The 16825-nt window shown below is 47.1% G+C and overlaps 1 protein-coding gene across 1 annotated transcript in view; it reads left to right on the top strand.

Annotated features, from left to right (window-relative positions):
• The first annotated feature begins 9460 nt into the window (after positions 1-9460).
• The window catches only part of ESX1 (ESX homeobox 1), a 33451-nt gene continuing 26086 nt past the window's right edge, over positions 9461-16825 (top strand). Inside the window, exon 1 of the mRNA XM_019540451.1 lies at positions 9461-9627. Coding sequence (XP_019395996.1) covers positions 9461-9627 — 167 coding nt within the window. The remainder of the gene's footprint in view (positions 9628-16825) is intronic.

Below are 16825 nucleotides of genomic sequence, written 5' to 3'. Positions count from 1 at the left end.
CCCCCAGCCTCCCCATTGCTGCCCCCGCCCCAGCTCCCAGTACTTTAAAGAAAAACCTGGTGTCAGAGGAGCTTGCCAACTCACAAGCCATCTCTTCAGTCTGTAATAGGTTAATGTGCTGCACAAGATTCACAGCTGATATCAAGGTGTGGTAGCTTCACTGCCCTCATGCTTCTGGACAAACTGAGCACCTGGCCCCCAACGTCTCAAAAACCAGCGACCTCAGCAGGAAGGCTGAACAGGCATGAGGGGAGGGAGGCATTCCCTGAACTCCATGACAAACACCCTTCTTCAGGCAGAGGGAGAGTCTGTTGGTGGGCTGTGTGCTCTCCTGGGTGGAATGGGAGCCAATACGCAATGGAAGCCACTGGAATGCAAAAAAGAATTGCAAAATGAACAAGGAAGTTATCAAATGCAACTGGGAAGAGATTATTCTAGCTCACTCTTAAGGAGCTAATATGCAATTAGCTCAGATATATGCAGCTGGCATCCATTCCACCCAGGAGAGCACATGAAATGCCAGCAGACTCCCCTAGGCCTGAAGAAGGGGGTTTGTGCCTGAAAGCTTGCAAAGAACAATTTTTCCAACTATTTAGTTGGTGTAATAAAAGAGATCACATCTACCCAAAGAACCTTGTCTGCCTATGGCCTGCTAGGGACACAAGCACTAGCCCCACCATCCCGTTTTAATAGCTTGAGCATCTCTTCAGTCCCTTGAAGGCTTCCTGCACTCAGAGAGCAAGGATGGATCATCCCTGGCCATCCCTTCTTCATCGCATGCTGCTGGGAGGACCAGTCAGAATCTGACCTTACACGTGGGACCGCCTCACACAAGCAAACGCCCGATCTGTGCATTAGTGTTGAATCTGTACAGCCACTATGGATGGGTTTGGTGAAGCCAGTCAGAGGAAAAGTTTTTAAAACAGAAATTCTCCATCAGCACAACATATCATCACTGGAAGATGATAACATCACTTGTACCTAAGAGACAGGCCTCCATAGTTCAATCACTCTTGTGACACTAATAAGTCCCCACTCTCGGGATAACTCGCTTTCATGTCCCTCTAGCCAGCTCTCTCAGCGCTGTCAGCTCCTGGCTAAACCAAAACTTCTTCTTATTGAACTACTCCTGCAGAGTAGCAAGTTCTGTCCGTGAGCCGCAGCCTGTATCAACTGATGCTTTCTGTAACTCGGGTCCCAACTCTGTTCTCTCAACCTACAATAGCGGAGGATCGATCCTCCTTGGTGGCAGGAAGATGCTTAAATAAGAACTAATTTTTCCACCCACCGCTCCCTGCACACGCACACCCGGCCTCCATCTCAGCTGAAATCCTTACTCACGCCTTGAGCTCTTGAAAAGATGCAGATGCGCTTTGCAATGTCACTGCAAACTGCTTCAAGCATCCCATTTTTATCACTCCTCCGCAACCCCACATTGATGGGCTCAATCTGCAAAGGGAGGGAGGGAGGGGGGAGACATACATCTCTGTTGTCTCTGTTTGCAGCCAGGTTTACACAGGGCTCTGAGTCACAGTGTTGCTTTCTCATCTTGCCTCATCAGAAAGGCTCAATGCACCCGCTGGGATTCCCAATGCCTTTCTGCTGCCTGGGTATTGCTATGGCTGATTGAGGAAACAACTACGTCAAAAATTTCCCTATGTCCAAAATGGCCATAGGATGAAACAGAGCTCAGCTCCTCCTTAGCCACGTTGGCTCCACATGTCCGACTTCAGTACAAACTGAAGGCATCACTCATATCAGGAAACAGAATTGAACGTGTCCAGGGAATGGATCTTTTGCGAGTGAAGGTGACATTTTTCATGATCTCTTCATCTAGGGAAGACCCATGCATTACATCCAGCTAAACTTCATGTTCCCCCCACATGAGGAGCACAGCCATCATCCTACCTGTCTGCCACTCCTTCCCCTGGCTTATTTTACAAACCAGTACTGATTTTCAAAAACCATTTGGGAACTAGCATCACTGCATCCTCTCTACAGCCTCCCCAGCCTGCTCATTCCAGTCTTGCTCTCCTCTTCGTCTCCTCTCTCTCACCTTCCCCAGGTCCAGGTTGCCTTTCTACTTGCATTGCTTCTAAGCCGCTGACCAAAGCTGTGCGAGTGGTTAAAATAGAAAGTTTGTAGGAAGTTGCCTTTCTTTCTGAGCAATGTCCTGACTCGGAGCCTTCATGCTGTGCTAGAAGCTGCTGTAGTGACTAGGGCTATTCTAACAGTCCACAGTCTGAGACTATCCCATGACACACAAACCCTTCACATTTTTCAAGGGAAAGCATTAAGTAGTCCAAGCAATTAAGAACCAACCAAACCAGAGGAAATGAGGACTTGTGCAGGCTACCCTGGGCAGGGCTGGATGCATCATGTGGTTTTGTCATGTATGCAAGCAGTGGAGTCGGACTGAGGCAATCTAACTTGATTTAACTGAGTTCAGGGATAAGCGACTGTGTGGAACAACTGCGCAGGTTCCCACTTTGCATCAGGGAGAGCCAGGATAGATGGATAAGGAGGTGTGAAGAGTACTCAAGACGAGGCATATGGTCACTAAGCATCAGTTACTGGGAAGACTGGCAAGGCTAAAGTTAGCAAAAACAAACAACCGGGGAGGAAAACAAAGGGGTAAAATGAATAAAAGATAATGCAAGATGTTCAGACAAATAATAATAAAAAATTCAGGTCCAGAAGACACTTGAGTACTATGAGTGAAGTCGTCGGCCTGGCTCCGAGAGAAACAGCAACCAAGCTAATTTATCGACAGAGCAAAATGACATTTCCTAAAACAAGCTAAGTGAATTCTTTGCCTCAGTGCCCCAGAGAGGAAAGGGAAGCCGACAGAAGACGATGCATCATACGTTTCCCAGTGTGACAACAAGAGGTGCCAGTGAAGAGGCTGGCTATCAGCTCTTTAAACCCTGGCGGTGCTACACAACGGTCGGAGGCAACCTGTTGCCATCAGAGGAATGCCAAAAACGGACTGCAGAGGCAGAGCCCCCTTTGACAGGTCACTTGGAGCTCAAGATGCTCTCCAGGCCTTACTGTGCATCCACTGCCCTATGTCTTAGCATCATCCTGCGCACCTGTGCAATCTGCATCTAAACCTCTCCCAGGTGATTCAGGACCCTTGGTGACAGCTAAACCCTGCCTGTACACAGGTGCAAGCATCTAGACAAGCAAGCTGCACAGAGGATCAGGAGCTACACTTTCCCATCTCTGATCCCAGACAAAAGCACTCAGGCCATGCTTTCAAAATCAACGTGAAATTCCCCCTGAATTGTTACAGCTGGGATACCAATGGGGAGGTGAAGATTCGCTGACTTCTTCCTGCTATACAGCCTTCCTGCAGCACTCAGAGACTAGTTTTTTTTCTGACACCTGCCAGGAGCTGAAGAGACTCACTCCTCCCCTCTTTACCCACCTCGCAGAACACAAAGAGGGTCATCCTTGTGCAAGCCAGTACCATTTTCCAGTTTTCAAGAAATAACGGCACAAATCTGTGATGTTTGACAACTTAAATTAATTTGCATATTCTTTTTGCAACATTTCCCCTACAAAACAGCAGCTCTAATGCCTATCGATTATCTGTTAAGTGTCGCTAGCATGTGCGGCCCTGACAACACATTATTATTATTAATTTGTCATGCCCAGAGGCTCAGTGCCTTCCTTCAGGGACTTCATCCCCCCACTCATCCCCTTTCAATGTGAAGATTCACATCAAGTTCAGCAGGAGCGGGGCTAGGCTCTTTCCTAAGCAGGCTGACAACATAAATCAGACACAGGACGCACTGGGGGACCCAAAGGATTGTTCAGTCTTAGAGCATCTTTTTTTCCCCTTTTTAGTGCATAATGGGTCCATGGCAGCATTGTATGCAGTAGCATTAAATAATTTGTACAGAGTTATCAATATTTATTTGCTGACAAATTACCCTGAGTGAAGAACTTGTGTGTGAGGGAGGGAGAGAAAGTAAAGTGTGACAGATCTGGCAGGGCCTGTGAACCAGCTGAGGTTCTACTTTTAATCTACAGCTCTCTGCAGCCAGAGATACAGCAGTGCCAGAGACTCCTTGCTATGTGAATAAAAAGGCCTTCTGGTGCTAGCAAAGTGCATTAGGGAAGGTATGTCAGCCCTGCATAATACTGGTTGTTGGCTGCTTCAGAGACATGTCATAACAAGTAATCAAGTAATTGGAACAGCCATTGTTATTTGTAGTACAGTAGCACCCAGAGGTCCAGACAAGTCAGAGGCCATTGTGCTAGGCACTGTAATGCACGTAGCAAAGGGATGGTAGACTGCAAACACAAAAGACCAGACATGGGAGGGAGGGTGTATTGCTGTGACCAGCTTGAAAATAGGGAGCAGACACAGAGATTTGCCTTTAGTTCTACCAGAAGTCTGTGACAGAGCCAGGAATCAAACTTAGATGTCCTGAGTACAAGGTCTTAATGGTAATTCCTACGGTTTCCCCAGAGAGTCCCGAGATCATGTCCCTCGTTGCAGTCGGTCAAAATCCTCAGTGCACTTAGTGGCAAATGCAGGTGTAAACACGTATCCTTGGTTCTCGATTCCACCACAATCCTAGGGCCAAGCAGGATTGTTCCACATTTTGAAGGAAATGGTGATCATGTGGACACAGTATTTCCTTAGGGGTCCTCAGAGCACGCAAGTTAGAAAAGTTTCCCATAACTGTAAGGGGCAAACATCTATCCCTCCCAGGCATGACAGCAATGGAAGGGGACACGAGGCTTTTTCACATGTTCCATCACTTCTGAGCCCCATTGATCAGTAAAACAATTGAACATACAAGATGGAACAAAGCAGAGAAGCCTAATAAGAGATCTCATCCCTTTTGCTCTCATTTGCTTCAGTTCCCAAGGGATTGGAAAAGCTTGTGGATATGGTAGTACACAAAAACCAGCAGCTCCATGGGACATAACACCATTTGGAGCCACCAAAAGGTACAACTACAACCAGCCTTTAAGAGCCATTTAACTGAATGGGTAAAGCAGCAAGATCTAGGAGACATGCTAATTCCTACTTGTGATGCAGTGCTTGAGAGTTAAAATATGACACAAGTCAAGGCTGTTTCCTCTCACCAGGCTGACTGACTTGGAAAGAGAACAGCTTCTGCCTATCCATTATACACATGCAAGTAAATATATGGCATAGTATCAGGATGTTACTCAACCTTGCAAAAGGTGATTTAGCCTATAAGACCCTGAGTGGGTAAAAAAATGAAGCCATGAATGCAGTGTAGGATGCACAGAAATTGGGTGCTTTCTGTTCAGCTGGTGGCAACTTGGAAGAAGAGAAGGGCAATAAGTCTTGATAGAAACTTTGGAGGCAGTGGTCAGTACAAAAAAAAAAAAGAGAGAGAGAGAGAGAGAGGAAGATGCAGTTCAGTTTAATACAAATAAGATCGGAGTATTAACTATATCCCTAAACAGAAAGACTGGACCTTTCCCCTCCAGTTCTACACCATGCTTTTAAAACAGCATGTGTGCGAGTCACTGTTGTGTTGAGGGTTTGCAATGGTGAACTTGCAAAGCTCTGCTAAAAAGTGGAGGTGAGCCCAGAACCATTTGACAAATGCCCTCAGTCACCTGGCACAGGGACATGCAACACAGGAATACATTTTGACTCAAATTTGTACTTAGTCTTGTTTAAGACTGTATAAATTAAGCTGTGTTTATGGGCATACTACTTACCTTGCATGTTCTGTGCTTCCCCAGAATACAGGACTTTAAGGTAGTCTCAGTACCAGAAAACTCATCTGACCATTGACTCTTCTGAATCAGTGCACTCCTCAAGTGATGTATTTTGGAGTGTTTTTGCCAACCTGAAAGAGAAAATGGCATTGCTATTTCCAAATGAGTGGGAGCTTCATATATCAAAGCACTGAGATTTGATACATACATAACTATGGACTTGATTGAACTCGTCTGCCCTTTTGACTTGATCCAAATATATTTGTCTTCAGTGGAAAAACTCCCATTGACTTGAATGGCCTTTGAATCAGCCTTTAACAAGTGTCCACGCAACTTCCCAAATCTTGTCCCAGTGTGTCAAACCTAAGGTGCATTTCTCAGGTCACAGTTAATCCATGTAGTCAGGTGAAGCTCTGAACAAGAATGTAGAGGGGCTATAATTCTAAAGAAAAAATCAAAGTGACTGCTCTGGGGATATCAAAGATAAAGGAAACAGAATATACCTTCACTAGCCACATGTTCCAATCACCTAGACAGAAATACAAAGAAAAATACGTATTCAGCTGTGTGCTTAATGCCACTGGAATGCAAAAAGGAACTGCAAAATTAATAAGGGAGTTATCAAATGTAACTAGGAAGAGATTATTCTAGTTCACTCTTAAGGAGCTAATGAGGCCATTTTTAGAGCACAGTGCACAAAGCAAATCACTCAGATACAAAAGGATAGCACAGAGCTGGGGAAAGTACAGCAAAGGGCAGGCAGAAAAACAAAGGGACTCAGGAAGCCTAGTTATTCTCAAAGGTTGTAAAAACTGGGTCTAAACTTTTTTTAGAAAATAGGAAATTCTGGACCTTGTCCTGAGTGGTGCTGAGCCTTCTCAACCCCCAGCATCCTCTGGTCCCTAGAAGCATACACCACTCTGCAGGGAAGATGATGCAGAACAGTGCTACATAGGATATGTAAGCAAACAAGGAGGCTTTTTTTTTCCAAGCCAACCAGTGTAAACAAAGGCAGGGGCTGTAAGTCTGCGCAGGGAGAATATTAAATTTGATTCCAAGCTGCTCAATAATTTCAAGCAGGCAAGGACACACCAAACTGATGGCAAGGCAAATGGATCAATGCTTTATTATGCCCTAACACCTGACAGTTGAAGTGCAGAACGACGCTCTTCAGCAGCGCACGGCTTTGCCGCCGCAAACTTCTTCTTTCCAAAATAACACAAACCTTTTCCTCGCAAAACCAGGAAGGGGGTCGAGCCCTCGTAACCATCGTCCCTGCACTATGCTATCACCCTTTCAGCAGCAGTAACAGTTAAGATGGGGGATGCATTAGAAGATCCAGATCAATGCTAACTGAAACAGTCCCTAGCAAAGGGAAGTGCCACCTTCACAACCCCAAAGCACCTTCCCCGCACCCTGAAGTATGTCTGCCATTGGGATCCATGCCCTGAGACAGATGGGCCTGGGCATCAGGAACAGACAAGCTCTGGTGCCCCCACACCATACCTACAGGTGAATCATAACTTGGGTTCCCTCGGAGCCAAGGTAGCCCCCTCCCTGGAATATCTCCCTGAGACTATTTGGGGGGTGGGAATCCGTAGAAAAGCCCAGGCAAAGATAAAGGTCCTGGGATAGTTATGTGGATGAACACAGCTTCCCATGGATGACCCTTGCTTCCCAAAGCTTTCTATAGATAATGTATATGTCTTGGTATGCAAGGATTCAGAGGACTGAGCCCCATGTTTCATCCTACCAGGGGTGATGGGATAATTCAGTGGAAGCCCATCTGTTTCCTGGTCCTCTGTCTGGAATTTTCCAAGATGAAAACAACTCCAAGGCTAATTTTCTTTCCTGTTCCTTTTTAATTAAATGTCTGGCTCTGATGTGGAAAGCAGCCCATTGGAAAAGTACTGCGTGGCTCTGTCTTTACTGTGTCCTGGATCTAGCCTTCCCAGCTTACAAAGAAAAAGGATGCTTTTTTCCCAAATATCCCTCTTAAATGTGACACAGTCATGATAGGTTGTTGCTGGCATGTTTATCATCGTGGCTAATGTGTAACAAAGATATTAGAACAAGGACAGTGAACATCGTGGAGGTGATGCAAGAGCAGCGTAGGACCTGGCTGTCTCTTCCATCGCTGGCAACTCTACACTGTAGGCAGATTGTAGTAAGTAAAGGTTGAGGTCTGAATAATCATGGGGAGTTGTTGCAAATTCTGCGGGGGTGAAGGCAGTCATCTCCCCCACGCATCAGGCTCACGGGCAAAACCTCCATTCCCTGCCAGGTCCCTGTCCTACAGAGTGACTTTTCTAACTACCGCAGCACTTACTGGAAATTTCCTCCTTCCACTGAGATGCTGTCATTGATGGGCATCTTTGTAGCAAACTCTCCTCATTCATCTCAATATTCAGCATTACATTTTGACTAAGCAATTTACTTCCTCCTGTCTCCTTAGCCCTCTCCGGTCCTCAGTGCTGTTAAAGGTTAATTCCTATTAGTGCATGAATGTCATCACCTAACCGAACCGCCTGTGTTTTGATTGCCTTGTCAGTGGCCAGGATGAGAAGAGATTTAACAGTTATTTTTGGCACCATCACGTCTCAGGGCTGACTGTCAACTCCACAAATATTCCAATCTACTGCACTGTTGTTCTTATTAGCCCATTAACTATCCCAATTGAAAAACGGCCTGGTTGAAATGGCACTTTCTAGCCAGGTCCATGGGACAGCAAAATGATGGATGACTGGCACAAGGAGCCAAAGTTCCTGAAACAGCAGCAGGAATGCAGATCCCCCATGAGACCACCGCGAGATTAAGGAGGGACAGAGGATTCAGAGCAGAAACCTCCATGAAGCGTGGTGTTATTTCCCCAGTCTTACCACTCAGAATAGCTTCTCTTGCGGTGGGAGGTCAGCGTTACCAGAAGTGACACATTGTCACTGAAATGTGGGTGGACTGGCAGCCTGTTTTCAGGTTTTCTTCCCTTTTGCTGCCTTGTTCTCACATAATACCAGTGCAGGCACAGCAGCTGGGTAGGAGACAAATGCAGCCTCTGTTACTGGGTTATATAGTTCTAATCTACCCTGGTCCTTAAAGCACCCTCCTGTCCCTCGTACCCGTGCCTTTCTCATATGGCATTAGTAAAATGACAGCAGAATAAAACAGACTGTCATTCTTCTCACCACTGCCTGATTACCAAATACTCGGTGATGCAAGTTTATCATCATCATTAAGCACATCTAGACAAGACACTTTATTGTGCAGTAGATTAGTCTACTGTGCAGTAAAGTGTCACCATCTGCACATGCGGGGCATTTACTGCAAGTAAATTAGGCTACTATGCAGTTAGCTAGTACCTGTAAATACAGATACTAGATTAAGTATGTTTGATTCCAAGGCATTCAATTCCTTAAATCGTGAAGCTTTGTGGACCATCCTCCAACGCCTTGGATGCCCACTGAATTTTGTCACCATGCTGAGGCTCCTGCATGATGATATGACCGCCACTGTCCTGAGTGGAAAATCTGAAACCAACACCTTCCGCATCCGGACTGGGGTCAAACAAGGTTGCGTGATCGCTCCCACCCTGTTCACCATCTACCTGACCATCATCATCCACCACATCTAACATGATCAGCATCGACTGGATGGAAAGCTTTTCAATCTTGGGCGCTTCCAGGCAAAAACCTAACTCACAACCAAGGACATCCACAACCTTTGGTTTCCAGACAATTGCTGCATGATGGCTTACTCTGCACAGGATGTGCAAGCGACCTTAGATCTCTTCAACGTTTGGTATAAGAGATGTGACCTGTCCTTGAACGTTGCCAAGATGAAGTTTCTCCACCAACCCTCCCCAGGCCAGCTGGACATCCCTCACACTATCTACATAGATGGGGAGGCTCTGGAGTACGTGGAGCATCTTCTCTCAATGGGCAACCATCGATTAAGAAGTCCAGCACTGGGTCAACTGTGCCAGTGCCACCTTCTTCAAGCTGCGACAACGTGTCTTTGAAAATAAACACCTCCAGAAGATGATGAAGGTCTTGGTTTACAAGGCTGTCATACTGACCACCCTCCTCTACTGCAGTGAAACCCAGATCATCTACTGACACCACATAAAAACCTTGAGAGCTTTTACCAGCGGTGCTTGCATCGAATCCTGGGGATCAAATGGGAGGACTGCCACACCAGCACAAGCATCCTCCATGAAGGTGCATCCACCAGCATCGAAGACTCGTTCTTGAGAAACCAACTCCAATGGACTGGCCACTGTGTCTGGATGTCTGAAAACTGCCTCCCTCGCCAGATTCTCTTTTCCCAGTTCTACATTGGCCAACGCTCAAAGGGCAGCCAAAGGAAATGGTACAAAGACACACTCAAGGTCACCCTCAAGCAGGGAGGCATCGACACCAATGGCTGGGAACCATTTGCTGAGGAGCAACTTGCTCACTGTTCGGTGTGGTGCCACCTGGTCCACCATGGCGCATACCACTTCGAGGCCCAACAACTTGATACTGGGGTGGAATGGCAGCAGTGGAGGAAGAAGGAAACTAACCTGGGGCTGCGAATCCCACTCCCCCGTGCAACAACATGCCCCCATTGCTGAAGAATGTGTGCATCCAGAATCGGGCTCCTCAGTCACCTGAGAACCCATCAAGTCTGATGAACGTCATCCTCAACTCCAAGGGACTGCCAACAACAACTGCACAGTAAATTAGCCTACTACACAGTTAGCTAGTACCTGTAAATACACATACTAGATTAACTGCACAGTAGTTATTGCACAGTAACACTCGTTACTCATTACAAATTTGCTGCTGGTCAACCTAGCCAGCAGGGGAGCAGAGGGGAGAGGGGGGCTCTCTGCCCCCTGCTCTGGTGCTCCTCAGCTCCCAGCTCGCCCTGGGAGCCAATCAGCATGGGGACTGGAAAGGTCTCTGCCCCCTGTCCCAGCGCTCAGCATAGAGCTGTCAGCTCTGGAGGGCAAGCGAAGGTTGGAAACCCAGCCCCTACCTGCCCCCTGAAGCAGCTACTGCACAAGGAGGAGTTGGCTGTTTCAGGGTTTGGGCAGGGGATGGGAACACAGCCCCTGCCAGTTCCATGGAGCAGCCAGCAGTGCACCAAGCAGGACAGTTGTCAGCAAGCCCTGCTTCCCCTGCCCGGCATGGGGCTCGCTGGCAGCTGCTCCACACCCAGGACAGTTCCTGGGAAGCCAGGATGCTCACTGGCAGCTGTGTTTTCCACAGGGCATGGGACCAGGAGAGCTCTGCCCACTACAGAGGCATTTACCTCCCGGCCTGGTGTACATCAGGTCCTCTCCCAATGCACAATGGTCCAGGAGACAATGGCCGCTGCAGCCAGCAGAGCTTTCCTGGCCCCGTGCCCGTTGGGACCAGTCCCATGTCCCTTGCTAGCCCCCAGGCTAGCCCCCAGGGTACCCTGGCTGCTGCAGCGGGGACAGAGCAGGGCAGGAACATCCCTGTACTGGCATGCCTACTGCAAATTAATAGCATGGTTAGACGCACCATTAAGTATTTTCATGCCACCCTGAAGCATGCTAGGTACTAACAGAAAGACACAAGGGTGGAATATTCAAAGAACACCAGAGTTCCAGTTTCTGAAGTGACTCAGGAGCCTAAATACCATTGGCTGAGGAGCTGAAAAGACCTCAATCACTTTTGAAAGTAGGACTGAGGTGCTTTGGAAAGTTTTGCCTGTGGCACCCCAACACAGGACAGTGCTGCCAGGAGTAGAATGCCCCCACTTGCCCTTGGGCTGAAATAAACTTAAGTGACTTTCTGAGCAGGCTGTTAAAGCTGTGGCTAAGAGGGGTTTTGGAGAGGACAGAGGTTCCAACAGCAGTGAAAGCTAGACAGGATTTTTAGTTGGTGTCTGTTTGGCTGAGTTCCTATAGAAATTACTACTTTAATTATCTTGGAACTGTATTTTAAGTGATAGGTGAAGGCATCTGGAACCTTGGTATGGGCATCTTTGTATTGTTTGTAAATTAAATGCAGATACTAGCTGCAATGGGGCTCCACACAGGGCGGAGGGTTCACTCTAAGAGGAATCCTAAGTGAGGACACTCATGAAAGTAAGCAAGGACGATGTATCATCATATTTGCTTTGTTCACATGTGTGCTTAATACCCTGGATTATTCCACAACAACATACGATAATGTAGCTTGTCAATATAATGAAACACCAGTGACAAGAGACCTGCCTTTCCTGAGAGCGGAGGAGACTGTGCGCCAATTTTGGTGAAGATCAAAAAGGTGGGTGTGATGGAAACCCAATCAACCAGGTTAAAAGGCATCTCACAGACATGTAGGCCCGGAAGGGACCTCGTGAGTCATCCAATCTAAGATCAAGTTCTTGTCGCAAATGTGTGGTACATGCTCGAACATCCCCGTTGCACAGGACTGGAGCTCTGAGCATTTTGTACCACGTCACATTTCAGAGCTTCTCCCCTTTGCCACAAGCCCTAGCTGAAAATACAATGCAACAGGAGAGGGAGAAGCCATGAAAATCTGGAGCAGAAAGCAAAGCAGTGGGTCCATTACCCAAAGTACTCTGTGGTTTCCCATGGGAAACCATCATCTACCAAAACGTCCTCATGGAAACAACTACCGACATCTCATGCTTGCACCAGTTTCCTCGGGCCTTGTGACTGCCCGATAGCCCCAGGCAGCAGGTGCCAGGTGAAGTACCCTCCCCTGGAGATGTGCTGTTCAAACTTGCAGATAGGGGTGACATGTGCGGACAGCTGGCGACATCTTGTGGCCAACCTTGATATCACTGAGGAAAGTCCCCCTTTATGGACCTCGTTTACTGAGACGATACTGGTGGGACAGCTGCATCCACCCCACCACGCAAGGGCACCTTGCTGCATGTTGCGTGTTTCTTGCAACGCATGCGCACTCCTTCTCCCCAGCCCCAGGTGTGCTCTGAGCAGTTTGGAGAGGCAGCATCAGCTGCCCTGAAATCAGAGTTCACCCTTTGAGTCTCAGCTTCCATCTTTCACCAAACTGGGCAGCTTCACAGGTAGCGCACTGCTTTTTGCCTCAACAAAATTAGTGTGCATGCACATGTGTATGTGCACGTGCCCTCTCTCTCTGCCCTTTCCCCACCAAATAGTCAGAGCTGCTCAGATGTATGTCATAGACCCTACTTCTTCGAGCCAACAATGCCTCTCGCTCCGTTCCAGTGCTAATGGCCTGTACTTGTGGAGTGCGAGGTCCTGAGTTCTGCCCTTGTTGTCCCCATAAGGGTCAGAGTGGTCCTGGTTACTGTGAAATCCTTGGTGGCCCCCCAGATCTTCAGGCAGTTGTGGTTCCCCTCCAGTCCCATGGGGCTCTAAGTGGGTGACCCAGTAGAGAATCACCATTAGATATAAAAGATGTCATGTGGTTTCTACCAGCATCACTGTCCCAGGCACCAGCCCATTTCCTGTCTTCTTAGCCCAGATCCCCCTTCTCTACCCTTTGCCCACTACCTGGGAGTCCTTAGAGCTCCGCTTCAGGCTCTAGGAAGAAAAATCTCCCAGGACAAGCCCTGATATGAAAATTAAACAATTAAGATCTCAAATTGCAAAGCATAGTTAAAAAAAAAAATCCCTTTGATTTATTGTGCCTGGTTTTCTGCCAGCCCTGGAAATGACCCTATTCATCAAGCTCATGCTTATTCAGTCTGACAAGGTTCTTCCAGCAAGATTTTTTTTTAACATTCATAGGCTTTGCCACTCAGGAGGGGGCTGGCTGTATTTTATGGCGGTGTGTCAGCCTTGTAGCTGCACACAGGTGAGCAACGCCTGTTACCTTAAGGTGAGGTTAAGGTTTTAAAGCCTGACACTTGGCAAGGAACAGCTTGAGGTCACTCATGCATTCTGCATCGGGTTCATTACACCAGCTCCCTTTAGTCTAAAGTCGGAAGCCCAGCTTTCTAGGAAGTTACCCTCCCTTTCTTACTGGATGCAAATGATCCTTGAATTATATGTATGTCCGTATTTAATGAAGTACTGCAAACTAATTCAGCCTGTCTCCCTGGCTCATCGTGGCTAGGGGTTGCCTACATGATGACGAGCACACCAGAAGCAAAACAGCTGGGCAGATACTGCCATAGCCTATGGGTAAGATGCTGCATCAGCAAAGCCTTGACTTGGAGGCTGTGGTGCTTGTTTAGCCCACAAGTGAGATGATGATGATGACAACCCTGTGCTGGGGCCAGACTGGACCCTGGCTGAAGTAAGCATTGCACTGGCCTAGAGACAAACATGAACAAGACCCATGTTTAAGAAAAAAAAAAAAAGAGGAATGATTGAAAACAGGTCATCTCAAAGTTCATCGCCATGTCATTCCAAAGTTCCACTTGTCCTTGCCAAGACATCGTGGCAAATCAGGAGACTAAATGTAATGGCTGGACTGTGAAACAGTGGGATCTGTATCTCATTTGAAGGGGGGAAAAAATCAAAGCAACCTGAACCGCAGCCTCATTCCTGCCACCCCCACAATGTGAGCAGTGCTTTCACTCCGCTCAGAGTGATGGATAACGTTGGTTTCTAATGGATCGTTGTCTAGAGATCAACCACCTCAAGCCCTTGGACCCGCAGTAAATTAAATGTTTAATGCTGCTTTTGAACTCTAGCCAGAAGCCATTTGGGCAGTAAATCTGAGAGAGAAAGAGAGTTTAAACCTGCTTCTGTTTTTATCATGCAGAAGTTCAGCCAAATTTCCTCCCAGAAGCTTCAGTCAGGATTTCCATCATCCTGTCAGGAGCTACCTCTAAATGTTATAGTGGCCAGTTCCTCGTGGACTGAGGATCGTGGTTGCGTGCTTCACCCTGCAGCAAGCTCCTGGGATCACCCAGCAATCATGCCAGGATGTGGACATTGGCATTTCTGACTTTGTTTCATGTCCTTTTGTGGCGTTTTAAAGGCAACCCAGGGCAAAGAGAAGCCCTCGGTGGGTAAGACTCCAGTCAGTTTTCAGAGAGGTTTCTCCTTCTTCCTTAAGGAAAGATTTGTGGCAGGGCCTTTTTGGTCAGCTGCATCCCTAAGGCTGGACATGGATCTTTCAAGGTTGCTAGAGCACTGCAAGAGCCACAAGACGTATATTTTTTGTCCACATTTGCACTCAAGGTGGAGCTATTCAGGAGAGACCCAGCTCCTAGGCAGCTTATGGTTTTAGACTGGTGTTTTACTCATAGTCAGAAGTTGTCAAGAGTCTCGGGGCTTATCTACACTGGAAAGCGATAGCTTAACTCTATAGGTACCAGAATGCAGTCCATCAGCATAAAGGTACATTTTACCAGCACGACTATGCCTGAGTGGAAAAGGAGCAGTTGTACCAATGTACATCACCTTTATACCAGTACAACTGTGCCCTTCCCAGGGTACTTACTGACAAATTTACATAGCTGAAAAATCCCACGCTTCACGTAGCAGCAAAAATACATGTAGACAATGGTTAATGGAGTTAGGTGTCCACTGAAGTTCATGGGGATCGAGTGCCTAACACCATCAGGCCCATTCAAAAATCCCAGCCCAGATGCATACTGGGCTGAACTCCTTTTCCTTGGGGTTGCAGTGTGGGGACCCTATTAACCCAAGAGCATCTCTCCCTTTACCAGCTCACATACTCAGTTGTAGCATAGCCTATTTATCGGGCATATTTTCCACTTGCTCAGGATGCATCCTTTGGTCACAAGGGTATGTCTGTTATAGGAAAAAGCAGGCTCCAAGACCAAGGTGTGCTCTTACTGAGGATCATGTAGGGTTGTAACTATGCATTCTGGGAGAGGACTGCCTAGGTGGCACTGGGAGGGAATCTGGGCCACTCAGTAATGTTATCTCCCTCCCTAAAATTCAAGCAGAGCTGTCCACAAATGTTTGTTCTCTCCATACAATCATCTGAGGCTCCTGTCACCTTAATCCAGCACCACCATGGTGGATAATTATGCATATCTTGCTCCATGCCCTCTGCCACAACCACAGTCCTTTGTGATACCAGAAGGCAACACCTCTGACCACAGGGATGGAGAGCACCCAGCTGACCACTTCCTATTCTCCTTATTATCCCCTGGTTACTTGTGTCACAGAAATCACCTCTGTCACTCAGATCATATTCTCCATGCTGTTATTTGCACCCTGAGTTTGTGTCTCTCCTCATGTCATTCCAACTTGAGGATTTGAGTCTGACTTCGACAGAAAGCAGGTTGGAGGTTTCCCCTGAAAATGATGTTCATCTCTTGAATTCCTCCCTGCTTGTTAATCCAGCCTTTCGCCAGGACCAGAAAATAGCTTCCTCAATTTTTGTGCCAATCTTGTAAGCTTTAATCATTGGAAACCCAAATAGCTTTTCAAGTTCCTCCGTCATTTTGTCTATTCCCCCTGAATATCTTGAAGTAACTGAAATGACGCTGCAGCCTGATGGACTCAGGCTGGCGAGGTTATGGATTTATGGTTCCTAAAAGCAGTTAAATGTCATCCAACTGAGAATTCAGGGCAGCTACATCTTCTAGGGTATAAAGAGAAGCCTTATCACATTTATAAATTGCTGTAGCGACTGCTTGATGTTACAGACAGCCAATTTCCAAATGAGAAAGTCAGCCTGAAGAGCACATCAGAGAGGCAGCAGGTACCACAACAGCCAAGTTTGCTTAAGGATATGATCCAAAGCCCACTAAAGTCTTGTAGAAAGACCCCAATTGACTTCATTGGGCTTGGGATCAGGACTTAATTTAGAAAATGGAAACCTTGTTCAAAAAAAAAAAACCAACAGCATTGACATCACTGCTCATGTGCACAGAGTTGAGTGGGCAAGTGTGCATGTACTGGGTCAAGGTTGCCACGAATATGTTACCTTTAAGATGTGCGTGGAGATGCTCAGGATATTTTTCTTGGTGACTGTCTATTTGCACCCCTTGAAGCTGAACACCAATTCTGCGTTCGTCGGCAAGCCCAGTTAGGAATGCCTGGAGCACAGTTTCACCAAGTGCTTATCTGCACAACTGCAAAACCAATACCATCAGTTAGGGAAAAACAATTTCCCCCAGCAACTAGAGACAGCCTAATTGCCTAATCTGACAGGTTATTAATGGCTTGAGT

The sequence above is a fragment of the Crocodylus porosus genome, unplaced genomic scaffold (assembly GCF_001723895.1).
Source record: "Crocodylus porosus isolate Cpor-Errol unplaced genomic scaffold, CroPor_comp1, whole genome shotgun sequence".
NCBI classification, from domain to species: Eukaryota; Metazoa; Chordata; order Crocodylia; family Crocodylidae; genus Crocodylus; species Crocodylus porosus.
Note: the sequence above shows the minus strand (reverse complement) of the source record. Positions and strands in the feature narration are given on the sequence as shown.